Below are 14094 nucleotides of genomic sequence, written 5' to 3'. Positions count from 1 at the left end.
AGAAGCTGCTCTGAACACTGTTCATAGTGTTTTGATTAAGGATAAAGCTGTTAAGTGTGAGGCTTGTAAACTAGAGCTATACGTAAAACATGACTGAAGAGTTTTGAGAACCAATGTAAATTTCAAACGTGGTATGTGTGCCCCTTTAAAAACCAGTCCTTGATGGAATCTGAATATGAATGCTTGATGTCAAGTCACCCAAAAAATCCAATGGGTTACTTTTTAAAGAGGCTAGAAACGCAGCCTTTAACAACTGCTGTCCTCGAGGTTTGTGTGAAATGTGTGTATGAGTCTTGGAATACTGTTTATGCTGCACTCGTTCTGGGCAACACTTGCTCTGTGGGCTTTCTTCATTGAAATGTTATACAGAATCTTCTTTTTTATATTAAAGTTCTGCAGATTTATTCTATGGATATTTTTACTGAAATTTCATATAAATTTGTATTTATGATCCTATTGCAGTTTTCAGGTTTTTTTCAGTATAGATGGCTTATTTGATTAACAACTTATTTTTAGTCAGGAGATCAGTATTAATAAAAGCTTGTAGCTTGCTTGTGGAGACTCCTCAAACTCCTGAGAAGACAGACCTTTCCATTAACTGTTGGAAAAGCACCTGGATTGATCTTTTCATGATAGCAACTGTGAGCTGAGCAGTGAACTTGTGTAAGTACCAGACTCAGCTGGGTAATTGGAGGCTGCTGAGCAGAGCAGTATAGCTTTGAACCATTGGTGTCACCTGTGTGTCAGGTTTGTTTTGCCCCTCTTGAGTAATGCAGTCTTCTAACCATCAAACAATGTTCTCGCTCTCTCTAGAGCGTGGAGGATGTCTTCCTGCTAACGTGGTGAAGAAGCTCACAGGTCTAAATGGTTCCTCTTTCCAGAGCTCACAGGGAGCAGCCATTGCTGAAGAAATAGGCCTCAAGGCCGGCATGCTGGAGGCAGAAGTGGTGTTTTGTGACTGCCAGGAATCGTCGTGTCAGTGTATGTGTCGATGTGAACAACTACAAGATCCAGTATGCACTCAAGTTCATTCTCAAGACATTGAGTTTCCTGAACTGCCTTTCAACATGGAGTGGAATTGCTGCACGGGTTGGGTGATGTGCAGGTCTCTTTTTATTTGCCACTGTATCAATTTCTTGATGTGAATTCTAAGGGGAGTGGTTTCGAACAAAGGTTTACTTTGTTTTCTACTAAATTAGCTGCTCCTGTCTCATTATGTGAGAGTTTGAAATTGTCCCTATGAAAATGAACAGGTGCAATACTACAGGTGAAAATCCAGTCAAGTTCTGAAAATTACTTTTAAGCTCTGTTTCTATAGAGGAAACGTGGTGCTAGCTTCCTTATAGCACAACTGCAGCAGTCTTGACTTTTTGACTTGATTTGTCAGCCTCCCATTCTTTGCAGCCAGTGAACAACACCAAATTGGGTTGGCTCCCAAGTCTAGAAGTAGTGATGTTGAGTAATACGTTTTTCTTTTGAGGGGCTGAGCACACATTCAAAATGAAAAGCTGGATGGCTGCAGCCAGTGTCTTTGGGGGTGGTCTCTTGGCTGCAGTATGCCAGTGGGAAGGAAATGGGTTTCCTCCCTTTCCCAAGCGTTAAATACCCCCCACACAAAGCATACACATTCATTGAACACCTGCGCATTTGGCTGCAAAGAGCTGCCCATGAGGAAGCATCCTTTGTGATGCTTTTGCAACTCTTCTCAGCTGCCTGTTATCCAATTTGGAAATGTAAGATGTAAATTAAGAAGTCTGGTCCCTGATTCATTCCTGGGTAGTAAATGACTTTGTTTGGTGTACTGAGTTTCTGGCTGACAGGAGGTCTTTATAGCCCATACTGAGCTTTGCTGTGCAAGATGCACAATAGAAGTCAAAGTGATGGAAGGTCAAGTCTCTGATTTAGTGGTGTCTAATAATATTGGTGTCTAATTCAAGGTTTAGATTTGTCCCTCCCTATATTGCATAGAGCACAAGCTCTGTGCCAAGGGAAGCGGCCATAAATTGGAGCATAGGATGTTCTGCACAAATGTAAGAACTTCTTCACAGTGAGGGTGATGGAGCACTGAAACAGGTTTCCCAGGGCTGTTGTGGACTTTCCTTCTCTGGAGATGTTCAAGACCCATCTGGATGCCTACCTGTGCAGCCTGCTGTAGGGAACCTGTTTTGACGTAGGGCTTGGACTAGATGATCTCTAGAGGTCCCTTCAACCCCTACAGTTCTGTGATTCTATGATTCTTTGGTCAAGCCTGTGAGTTTTACACAACATCATTGAAAGCCACCCCTCCAGCCCTGTGAGGGTTTCTCAGAACTGTGGATTTTGCTGTGCAGCTGCAAGGCCGAAACTGGTGCTGCACACCTTTTTGTACATCTCCACAGGATTGTTTTCTTAGTACCCACTTTTGTAGTTCCTCCAAGGAGAACTATTTGTGTAATTGATGCTCCAGGTTCCTTCCACTCCAGTAGTCCTGGACTTCCCAAGTGACTTCACAAAGCAGATGTTCCCTGGGGCTCTCCAGGGCCACTTGCCTGCTGCTATGCCAAATGGCAAGAAACTGTCCTCATTCATGCACTACATCCACTGCCTTTGGTTCAGTCTCATGCTGAAGTCACAAATTGCTGGAGAGAAATATTTTCTGTTGAATCTTGTGAGTGACTTGGAGGGGCCAAGATCAGTTCCTTCAGCTGTGATTGAGGAGATACTGAAAACCATTCATGCGGCATCGTCAAAGTCCATCAAGACATGCTTTCTGCTTTTGTTTGGAGAAAAATTCAGGAATGTTCATGGGGAATTTGGAAGTCAAAACAGCCTTTTAATTATGTAAAAAGTTACTTGATAAAACAGCTTTCCACAGCGCTCTTGAGAAACACTTCAGTAGTCTCTGGTACCTTGAAATACCAGGTACAACTTTTCCCGTTAAACTTTTGTGAAGAGAGAAAATCCCAGTTGACTCATTCTTTCTCAGCAGACTTGTTGCTGCTTCACAAGAGATAACCAATGTTGTTTCTCCAATCCTGCAATAGGAATACAGCGATTCTAGCTAAAATTTCATGTTGTTCTGTTCTTCTGTTTGTCAAATACAACACGTAAACACTAATGTGTAGCAATATTTGTAAAACACTTGTTTGGCTTCTAAGTCATATCTTTATCTTTTGCAGCCCTCTGTGGGTTTTCCTTCCTGAGTTTGTGATAGATAGGTGGATATAATTAATTTGAGGGAATAGAGGTTCTGGCAGAGTGCATGATGCTATTTTCCCTTAGTAATTCTCTAGTGACCTGTGAAGGGAACACATGAGAAAACAGTAGATATGGGAGAGGCTGTTACTGCCACACTGGTCATGATTAGGTCGGAGGGGAAATAAAATCACATCTGAGCATTTCACTTGCACATTGGCTTTTACCAGGGATCTTTGCCTTGATTACCTTGGCAAACTCCTTGCTGTTACAGAAGATGCTCTTTTGCTCCGAGGTTCAGGTTAAGACAGCTGATGTGTCATTAAACAGACAGAGGACATTCCTCATTTTAAGAGGCAGTAAACCAGATAGATGCATTAAATGAGTCAATTGCTTGGAAGGAGGCTTTGTCAAAGCTGGTCTGTACATTGCTGTCAGATATGCTGGAGAGATATTTGCAGTGCTGTCTTAACAGATTATGTTCGTGCTGTGAGAAAGAGGCTATGGTTGCAACTTAGCAGCAGATTAAGCTTTTAGCATAATTTTTCTTTTGTAGTGATATTAGCAATTTCCTCCACTCTTCAACTCATGAACTGGCCAGCAGCAGGAAGAGCTGTCTGTTGGAGCAGAAGCATCCCTGGCTCCTGGTGTGCCGAGGGCTGTAGCTTCCCAGGGGGTGCTGTCTGGGCTGCAGCAAGAAGTCACGGTGCTTTAGTATGCTTGGCATTTTCTTGGGGGAATCCATAGGGCATGATATGTGAGCAACTTAGTGATAAGGGAGGGAAGAGGAACTTTTAGCATGACTGGTAAATAATGACCGGTAAAGTCATGTGAAGATGGCGTATCAACATGAACAGAGAGAAAGATTGATGTGGGAAGTGTTACGAAGAGCTTAACTCGTTTTGAAGTAGATGGAAAAGTGTAGGGGGAAGATCAAGAGCAAAATGGTGTAGGTCTGATCTGTAGTTCTAGTGCATACTTCCAACATGATTATGTGCAACTGGATTCAGCAATGTATTAATACATTTAACTATTGTGCAGTGCTTAAGGCTTTATGCTCTAAAACAAATACCTGATTTTCAGCACAGATAATGCAGACTGTAAGAGAGGCAGACATATCCTCAGGTTTTGTGCTGGGAGCACAGAGAAATGTCAATGTAAGCCAGTTTGCATTTAAATTGTATTCGTTGTGGATGTGTGATGAATGCCTGATGATGTGACTATGCATATTGACAATCATTCACACTAATTTCTTCCGTGAATATTCTAAATGGCTGGGAAAAAGAACCCCCTACACACTCTGAACGTTTTAAGCCAAGAGGCCCTGAGATCTGCAGAAGCATTTTGAAATAGCTGCAAATTTCTTAGGCGACAGCCTCGTTCTCTTTAGACAGTTCTTGAACCTGACCGTCCAGTTGGCGCCATCCTGCTGCAGTCCCTGAAATATTCCCCCAGAGATGCTTGGCAGTCTCATCTGAATCTTAAGCACTTCTCTCAGTCTTTGCAGAATACTGTGTTCCTACCTGTTATTTATAAACCAGCAGTAGAGATGAAGGTTGTGGTTTAGCAGAGGTTTGTCTGTGTTTAACTAGATGCCTTCAGCAAGACTGAAGATTTAGCTAACATCAAGTCACTTAAAGCCACGTGTTGTTGGAGGAAGTAAGCTGCAGATGTACTTCTGTTGCACTGCATTTCTTTGTTGTGTTGCACTGTAAGTAACTAATGATGAACAAATGGCAGCCCCCTGGTTGGTTTGCACTGTGCATGGTGACAGAGGTGTGTGCTGGGCTGGGGTGACTGCAGTGCACACCGCCAAGTTCTGTCACGTCTTACAGTGTGCATTGCAGAATGTTTCCATTTAAGGGATTGATTTGTCTGTTCTCTCCAAAAATCTTATTTAAAAAAAAAAAAGAAAAAGGAAAAAAAAGACTAAAGAGTGCAAAGCTGCATTATATGTACTCATGACCCACTGTAAATTCTCCCTGTCAAACAACTACTGTACACCTGTTGCAAATGAAGTATGTGTGTGTATTTGTTAAATCAAGAAACCTTGATCTGTTACTTTTTGGTTGAGTATGAGCTCGTGGTGAGATAACTTTATTTTGAGCCGGTAAGTATCTGACTTCATAATGTTCTAAGAATAACTACAGCTTTCTGGGCTATGGAGGTGGAATTACATTAAAAAGCAGTCGCCGTTTGCATGAGGATGCAGTAGCTGTCCTAGCTGGTTGGCAGCTGTGTCCCTGCAACTTGATTCCAAATCCACAGTTTCAATATAAATAGCTGGCAGCAGTCTTAAGGCTTATAAACGCCAGTCCAGGCCTGGACCCGCATTCCTAAGTCAATTAAAGCAGAACTTCGCTTTTTGGATTTATATGATACCTTTTTTCTCTGTCACCAGGGTATTTTTTGGTGGAAAATTGGAATGGTACATCCCTTACTTAAGGTCTAAGTCATACATATCACACCCATATATTTCTTTGATTATTCACTTCTGTTCTTTTTCGCCATATTGTATTCCAGTATATTCTGTATTTGCTTTGACCACATGAAATGAAGCATGGTATTGAAGTCCAGGGTGACACAAGAAGTTAGTGTATATTTTTTGTGTGTAGATAAGAAAGTCAAATCTTGATGAAATCCCATATTAATGATTTACAGACAGAAATACAGAGTTTAAAAGAGAGGTAAGAGGGAATAAACTTATCCTGTGAGATCTGCAGACATGTCTGGAAAGCCAGTTTGTGTTGCTGATTTTGAACATTATGCTAAAACATTTCTCCCCAAATCAGCTTATGATTATTACCGATCTGGAGCAGATGACCAAGAAACATTAGCAGATAACGTAGCAGCATTTTCAAGGTAGGAGAATGATTTAAGGTTGTAGAGTGTGTGTGTATCTGTTTGCATTATTAGTAGATGTGGTACAATGTTAGATTTTGTGCTAACAAAACTTCTATTTTCTGAAACTTCTATAAATTTTAAGAAGAAAACTCAATGAAATCCTTCTCAGAACATCCGTTCCTCCCTTTCTTTCCCCCAGCTACAATTTTCCATCAGAGCAGTCCCTAAGATTCATTAGCATGCTTTTAGCTTTACCTGCATTTTGTTTGTTTAGGGAAGCAAAATTTCTGGGTGGGACAAATATTTAGTAAAAGTTGATTAAATTGTTGTTGCTTCTACATTTTAAGCTGTCGTACAGACAAAAGATTTCTTGTTTTACTGTACCTTTTAGGTCCCAAGTCACTTTTGACTGAACTGTTCCTCCTAAATTGAATTACTGTAGTAATTTAGTAATTTAGTGGCCTCCCCCACTAAATGTCTGTGCAGTGTTGCTGAACTGGAGCTGCGCATCCTAGCAGTGCGCTCAGGAGCAAGGTGTGAAGGCCAGTGCTCAGTACTGTGTGCCTGAGCTGCGTTCAGATTTCAGCCGTGGTCAGCACTTAGCCATGAAATATTGTAAGTGATGGGAACTGTTATAAAACTGGTTTTGACTTGCAGTCTGTAGCTCTGTTCCCTGTCCTGTTGTCCAAAACCAAACTCACTCCTTTGTTCTATAAATGCTGGGTTCAACCTGGAGTAAAGCAACGTTTGGTGGAGGAATGTCAAAACTGATACCAAGTTGCTTTGTGTTGCCCTGGTTCCCCATTCCCTGAATTTCTGCTGCTGCTCAACTGCCAAAGCATCGGTTCAAGGGTGGCTGGAAGGAAGGAAGGCAGCCAGAGCTGTTGAAGGTCACCCAATAAAGCAGTGGGAGAGCTGGGATTGGAGTCCAAAACCCAGTCCCTGCCATAAGATACATTATCCCCTGGTTTCTGACAGCCACAGCACTAGCACAGAGCTTCCTTACAAGAAAGAGCATTGTAATTGAAGTTGTCTGCCAGGTGGTCCTTCCTTTTTGCAAAGGTGAACCCTCCCACCTATTCCAATGGGATGTGGAACTTCAGAATCATTTGAGCACAGATTTCCAGGGCCTGGATCTTCATTCTTAAGCAGTCCCCACCTGTAGCTGCTGAGGCACCTCTTGTTGTGGTGGGATTTCATTTATTAGCCCTTGTGTCTAGAACTATTGAGTGCAACATCCAAGTGTCTGATGGCTTCCTGGCAGCGTATCTAGAAAGGCAAACCTTGTATATGGATTTGTGATTATTCAGTGTTTTAGGACTTAACTTTGGCATAAGCAACTTCAAAAAACCTTTATTTTTATCATGGTGATGTTGAGAGGGGCATGTCCTAACCATGGCAAGGATGTGGGACTGCTGTTGTGGGGTTAGTCCTTGAATCTCAGTCTTTGTGTTTTTGAATGTGTTATTCATTATCTCCCTATTCCTGAGAGCAGCTGATGGGTAAGTATTAAGCAAGATGGACTTTACACCCACAACTAAGTCAGACAACTTTGTGAAAGAAGTGCATATGTAGAGCTTTGCTATCAATGATCAGACAACTCTCATTGGTTTCTCCAGTCAAAAGCTTAATCGTGTGCTTTTTTGGAACATAGGGTTCACCCCAATTAAATATGTTTAGAATGTCTTTGAATATTTATATGTGTAAATGTTTGTATTTAAATGAAAAAGAAAAAAGAATAAAATAGAACCCATAGTGTGAATTTTGTAGCCCAGACCTTTGTGGTGTGCACTGCAAGGTTATTTAGTTGGCTGGCATATAGAAAAAATATCTGTTAATTTTGAGCTCTTAATTTTTTGGCAGTGTAATGGTTGCACTTACAAGAGAAATAGATTATCATTCTGGAGCAATGTAGCAAATGAATGGTTGTGTCGATAGATAATGCAGTACCTTTGGAACGGCTCGTGCCATTTTTGGAACAGTGCAGGTCATATCCATTTGCTGATAAAATCAAATGTCCTGTCCTCTCGACAGCACAGGAGCTTAAAGTACTTTGGACCTGTAATCAGATACTGCAGTATGAAGTGCCCCCAGAGGACCAAGGCTTAAGATGAGACTAACGAGAATTACAGCAACTCTCCTCTGGCTTCCAGTTTATCTGAGATTGATGTTGATGTGAAGAACCACTGCTTGCATCTCGACATCAGCATTTTCCTGCTTAGAGCCAGATCAGTTTTTCTTTCAGTTTTCATATGAAGTGGAGACATCAGTTGCAAAAATGAGGCATTAAGGATAGGGACAATTATTGAGGGCGTGAGAGCATACGTTACTCCCTATGGCTTCTGTCTTGATTCACCTTGCGTTTGTTCTGCATTCCAAAACACCACGTGTCCTTCCAACACTGCTCTGTCTGGTGATTAAATTCACTCAAATTGTCAGGAAACCAATGGGCCTGAATAAAGAGTACGTTTCAAGACAAGGGTGAGTTGCCTTTGGCTTGATGGCATTCAGGAAATCAATCTGAAATCTCTCAGCATTTTAATGAAAGTAAGTGTGTGTGTTTAGGAACACATTTCCAATAATCTGCTGTGACAGGTTCTGCCACTGACTTCCCAGTGGCATTTGGAGAAGATGCATTTTGTTGTCATGTACAAGGAACATCGTTTCTTGTTTATCTGTGTTAGCGTTGATGCATATTTCCTGCAAATGTGTCATCATGTAGTTGGGTGTTAAGGGTATTAAAATGACTGGGCACGGGCCTTTAAAAAAAATAAAGAGACTGAAAATCTGACTAGGATCAAACAGGCACGTCAGGTCACAGGGAGAAGAGAAGAAACGAATGCTTTTAGTAATAAGTTGTTGTGGTTTCTGCCATGTCTTCCACCTCAGATTCAGAGTGCCCTGAAAAAAGTTGCCATATGGATGATGAGACATCTGAGAAGAGCAAATATGTTCCTTGAGCAAAAGCAGCTGTTTATTGGCCCTGTGCAGCAATAGGATGTGTCTGTTATGATGGGAAGTTGGGAAGTAGGAGCTGGAGGAGACCTTAACCTCTTGTTAAGGTTATCAAAGCAGGTAGGGGCTGGGACAGGGCCTTCCTCTGAGCAGTGTGTCCTTTCCCAAGCACTCTGCTAGTGATGCACTGTTGAAGGGATTTACTGTGAATTTGGAAAAGTGGGAGTTGTTGCTTGAAAATGTTACATTTTGGAAATTGCAGTGGTTCTTCACAGCAGAGAATGAGTATGGAAAGTGAGTCTTGCCCAACTGCAAGATTTACACTTGTACACTGGGAAGTACTGTGCTTGTTTTTTGCTTACTGTTGTTAAGGGTATATCCCCATGGTTTGTCCAGAAAGTAGGTCGCTTCAGATGCCTGGTAAACTTGCAGCTGAAAAAATTATGTTAAGCAAAATCTGATGCTGCTTCTGTCAAAGAGTGTAATGCCAAGGTGGTGATCCCGTCAGTTTTTGCGAGACCCATGCAGTGCTCAGTTAGGAGGACTAATTTGTTAATGGTCTAAAGCATACAACCTAGTGAGATGCAAGGAGAAAAGCTGTGTTGTTTTTATGTTGTTTGTTTATTTTAAATAAAGAAGAGATCGGAAGAGAAATTTGTTTAAACGCTGGGGCTTAACAAATCTGGCACCAAAAAGCTGGTGGACAATTATTTGATACACTTAAGAGTGAGTGGGAAAGGAGGGTGTTTGCTGCTTCGAACAGCATCGTTAGTCTTGTATGTTCTGCTGGGGGGAAATAGAAGATTTTGTCTCTTTCTGCTTCTCTGAGCTAGAAGCACTGAAGGAATTTTGCTGCTTCAGGACTGATACTCAAATGTGTGCCTGGAAGTGGCAGTCATTTGCAGCAGGTAAAAATCCTATGGGTCAGGAGCAGCTGAGAATAGGAGACTGCAGAAGAAGGCATTTTGCATCCTTATGCTTCTAAGCTGGCCTGTAAACATGAGCAAGGTTATGAAAGGATTTGTATTTTCTTTGTATTTGCTGGGGAAAGTTGTCTCAGTGCTAGAAAGAAGCTCTTGGAATGAGGATTAAGAAGAAGGGGGATAAAAGTCATGTTTTCTTTGTCCCACCCTCAGCTTATTTTCCCCTGAAAAATAACAGTCTGACACAATAGCATGAAAACAAGTCCAAGGAGGCATACTTACAGTGTGTGTCTTGGCATCAAATGTTATAGCTGAGTCCCGCAACTACATCCCTTCCGAGCATCATAACCATCTTTCTCCTCCCTGGAGAGTGCTTTCTGGAGAACTGGCATGGCCTCGTGCTCCATGGCTTAAGAAATTTGGGTCTCATCCTGACTCTGTCCCAGGTTTCTTATGCAAATTTCTCTTGATCTTCCAGTAAAATGAAGGTGTTGTCTGTTTTCCCCCTTTTTTCCTCTCTTCCTGTACCCCAACCAGACTGTTTAGTATGCAAGCTCAAGCTGACTGCTACTCACAGACGGAACATAGCCTAAGGATAACGAAGGCTCTGGTTGCCATCTCCTTGCTAATGACAGAACTGTTTCCATCAGGCATTTTAGGTAGTTATGTTCAGCAATAGACTAAGCTTTTAATTATTTTCTTCTAATTAAAACTCAATTGCCATAATCTGCACTCAAAGCCCTTTCAGAGGGAAGGGTGCATCAGTAAGAAATTGAGATAGTGAGCCTATTACTGCTTGCAGAGAACCTTTGCACCTTGCTCGGAGCAAATCCCTGAGAGCTAGCACCTGCTGACGCGCACCTTCTTGGGGGTTATTCTAACAATGCCTTGCTACAACGTTACCTCACTGATAAGAAAAAGTCTGATTTCATGGCTATCCCCCCATGAATGCATCTGTACTGAGATGGTTTGAGATACCGAAGTGCTGTCTAGCTGATGCTCTGAGAGGAATTGTCCAGTTGGTGGCAGAAGGCAAAGGTAGATTGTGTGATGTGATGTTCAGCCTAATTGCAATTTCAGGTGGGTGTTTTTTAGTTCTTATTTGGAGTCAGCTTCTGTCTGTATCTGAGCTGCAGGCTCCAAAGGAGAATGACTGTGGCTCTGGGTTGGTGTGGTTTATGGTGGATACACTGGAAGCAAAGTGAGGTCAGGAGCAGTTGAGTGGGTTCGGGCCAAGTCACTCAAGGAGTAGATTATAATTTACTCTCTCGGGAAAGCAATTGTGCTACAGAGTCTTTTTCTGTACCAAATTATAGTGCCTGCATTTGGTCTTTTCCTGGAAGTCTCAACTCCTTGTGGGCCATCCCTGGGCCTGCAGTTACTTTTCAGTGAAGTATGTGTCGCACAGCAGCTTGTAACTGCTGGGGATGGGGCCTCCTGGGGGCTACTGGATTGCAAAAGGTGCCAATAGAAATGTAGTGCAGCCAATTTCCCCAGTTATCTCATCTGAATACAGCTAAGCCAAGGCATGCTCCTGCTTATCTGTTTTCTGCAGGAAGAGGCACGGCAAATTGTTTCTGTGTGCTCTCAATGCAGACGCCTCTAGCATAAGGACAAGATGGTGTGAGAGCACTGGTCAGGCTACTTTTATCCAAAAATTCTGTATCCTTTGGCTCCCTGGTCTGTTAAGGGAATGACTGAGGGAGGTGAAAGGGGAACTGGTGACTTCTGTTATAGAATCTCATAGTCATTGAGGCTGGAAAAGACTTCTAAGGTCACTTTGTCCAACCATCATCACTACCATGCCCGCTAACCCATGTCCTTCAGTGCCACTTCTCCATGGTTCTTGAACACCTCCAGGGACAGCGGCATCTCCACCTCCCTGGGAGCTGTTTCATTGCATTATTACTCTTTCTGAGGGTAAGTTTTTCCTAATATCTAATCTGAGTCCTGCGTATCCTCTGTAATCTAGTTCTGCCACAGGGCTTTCAGGGAAGCTAAGATTCACTGTAAACATTGTTTTGCAGCTCCTGTCTTTTCTTTTAAATAAATCCAGCCAATGCTTTTCAAAGGATCTTTGCTTCCTTTCACCCTCCATTGTTTTGTGTGGTTTTTTTTTTTTTTTTTTTTTTTTTTTTTTTAAATCTCTTCTAGCCTGTTTCTTCTTGGCTTTGTGCCTTTTGCAGCTCCCTTTATGTGTCTGGGTCACACAATGAAGCTCTGCTCGAGGTCCAACACCCTGCTGCTTTGTGCTGCTTCCTCCCCTCCAGCTTTCACCATTTTTAATTCTGATAACAGGAAAATCTGCTCTTGGACATCCGGAGCTCTAACCTCAATGATGCAGACGTTTTATTCTGTTTCTCTGTGTCAGATGGAAGCTGTACCCCCGGATGCTCAGGGACGTGTCTGTAATGGACCTGTCAACCTCAGTCTTGGGGCAGAAGATCAGCATGCCGGTCTGCGTTGCGGCGACCGCTATGCAGCGCATGGCTCACCCTGATGGAGAGACGGCGACCGCTAAAGGTAAACTGTGCAGAGTCCCTGCAGTCCTCTTGCTCCTGTCTCTGAATGAACGAAGTTAAGTCTTGGTGGGAAGAGGGCAGGCGAGCACTTTTTTTTTTTCAGTGCCTTCAGATGGAGAAGATAGACGCTCAGGACATCAGAAAAGGAGGTGACCTTCCTGCATCCCAGATTTAAGGCGTGTGTTTCTTGCCCGTACATCTTGAATTGTGTTTGCAGTCTGATAACATGTCAGTCTAGCAGCTCTTAATTTTCAAGAGTGAAAAAGGAGGGGAAAAAAGTGCTATCCATTTTAAGCCAGGTCACCCAACAAATACACACCACAAAGTGGGGATCTGGGCTCGGGGGAGACAAACTGCAGTGAGTGCAACATCCCTGTATTGGTGATCGGGGCTGAGTCATGACTGTAGGAGTCCTCTTTTCAACCCTTATCTCTTGTAAATGCCTTCCAATTAAAGAGTGGTGTCATTTTGGAGAACTGCCAAAGAGGTTTTTGTAATCTTCTGTAATGTAGATAAATAGGTTCCCTAATTGTTTGTAGGGCCAGAAGGGGCTACAGTGCTTAGCTAATATGACTGCACAATGTTAGTCCAACATCTGCTGACAGGTTATTTTTGCACTGCTTTGGGCCTTGTGGGATAGTCTCTTGGTCTTGATTTGGGAATGAAGTGGTAGAGAGAAGTCACCAAAAGTAGCAATTAAAAAATAAAAACTGTCTGATTTCTGGCTTCTCTCTCTTGGCAGCTTTGGACACTTTTTGCTTGACTGAGGAGTTTTCTGATGTCAGAAATTTCTCCTTGCCCACTTCACCAAGTCCTTCACACCATGACAGCTGCTCTGCTTTCTTGTAACAAAATATTTTTCACTGGCCTGTAGGAATTCTAGTTTTCTAATTTAAAAAAATGAAAACAGGATCTGTATATTTTATATACATTCTATAAATATAAATGTATACGTGTTTCCATGACAAGAAATGCTCCCTTTCACAAAACCTTTTATGAACCCCAGAGGCCATCCATGCCTTTGCTTCCAGAAATGCACAAGCTTTTGCCTATCTCAAAACGATCTTTTTTGTTGTTTTTTTGCTTTGTATATAGCTCTTCGAGCACATCCCAGGGAGCCAGCAAGATAAGGGTCCTCTGGGCTAAATTTGACACGAAGGTGCTTTCAAAGTGGAGCCTACAGCCTAAAAGGATGTGAGAAATGGGATAATTCAGATGTGAAACTTTCTTGCTCATTTAACTCAAACTGCAAAATGATTTCCAGAAGAGGTCACACTATGCAGCAGGCAGAGTCAGGGCGTGCATTTCAAAACTCCAGAATAAGCAGAATAGCAGAATGAGAAAGGTTACAAAACATACAGACTCGTGAGCTATTTAATTTGATAATATTTCCGTGATCAATGCAGCAATTGCCAGTGTGAAGTAGTCCAATCGTATTGCAGTGAGCTCATCTGGATCCTTGTTAACAACCAGCATGGCTGGGGTGTGCCCTGCAATGAGCCGCAGCCCTTCTGTGTTGCTGTCCCAGGGCTCTGGCGAACTCAGCCCTGTCACAAGGTTTACGTTTTGCCCGTCAGCAAGGAGCAGTCTGAATCTTATTTCTGTCAAAGGTTTCTTTGATTGTAGTGTCTCTGTGCTACTTCTATTTTTTTTTTTTTTTTTTTTTTTTTTTTTTT

The 14094-nt window shown here is 42.3% G+C and overlaps 1 protein-coding gene across 2 annotated transcripts in view; it reads left to right on the top strand.

Moving 5' to 3' along the window:
- Positions 1-5856: 5856 nt before the first annotated feature.
- Positions 5857-14094, top strand: part of HAO1 (hydroxyacid oxidase 1) — a 27860-nt gene continuing 19622 nt past the window's right edge. Inside the window, exons 1-2 of one of the 2 annotated variants that reach the window (XM_042830126.1) lie at positions 5857-6036; positions 12268-12419. In XM_042830126.1, the coding sequence (XP_042686060.1) occupies positions 5900-6036; positions 12268-12419 (289 nt within the window). In that variant the 5' untranslated portion in view covers positions 5857-5899. The remainder of the gene's footprint in view (positions 6037-12267; positions 12420-14094) is intronic. The other variant, XM_042830117.1, reaches the window with a different exon arrangement.

This window comes from Centrocercus urophasianus, unplaced genomic scaffold (assembly GCF_019232065.1).
Source record: "Centrocercus urophasianus isolate 14NV4802_14NV808 unplaced genomic scaffold, USGS_Curo_1.0 seq_10, whole genome shotgun sequence".
Lineage (NCBI taxonomy): Eukaryota > Metazoa > Chordata > Aves > Galliformes > Phasianidae > Centrocercus > Centrocercus urophasianus.
This window is presented reverse-complemented; position numbering and strand designations above follow the sequence as displayed.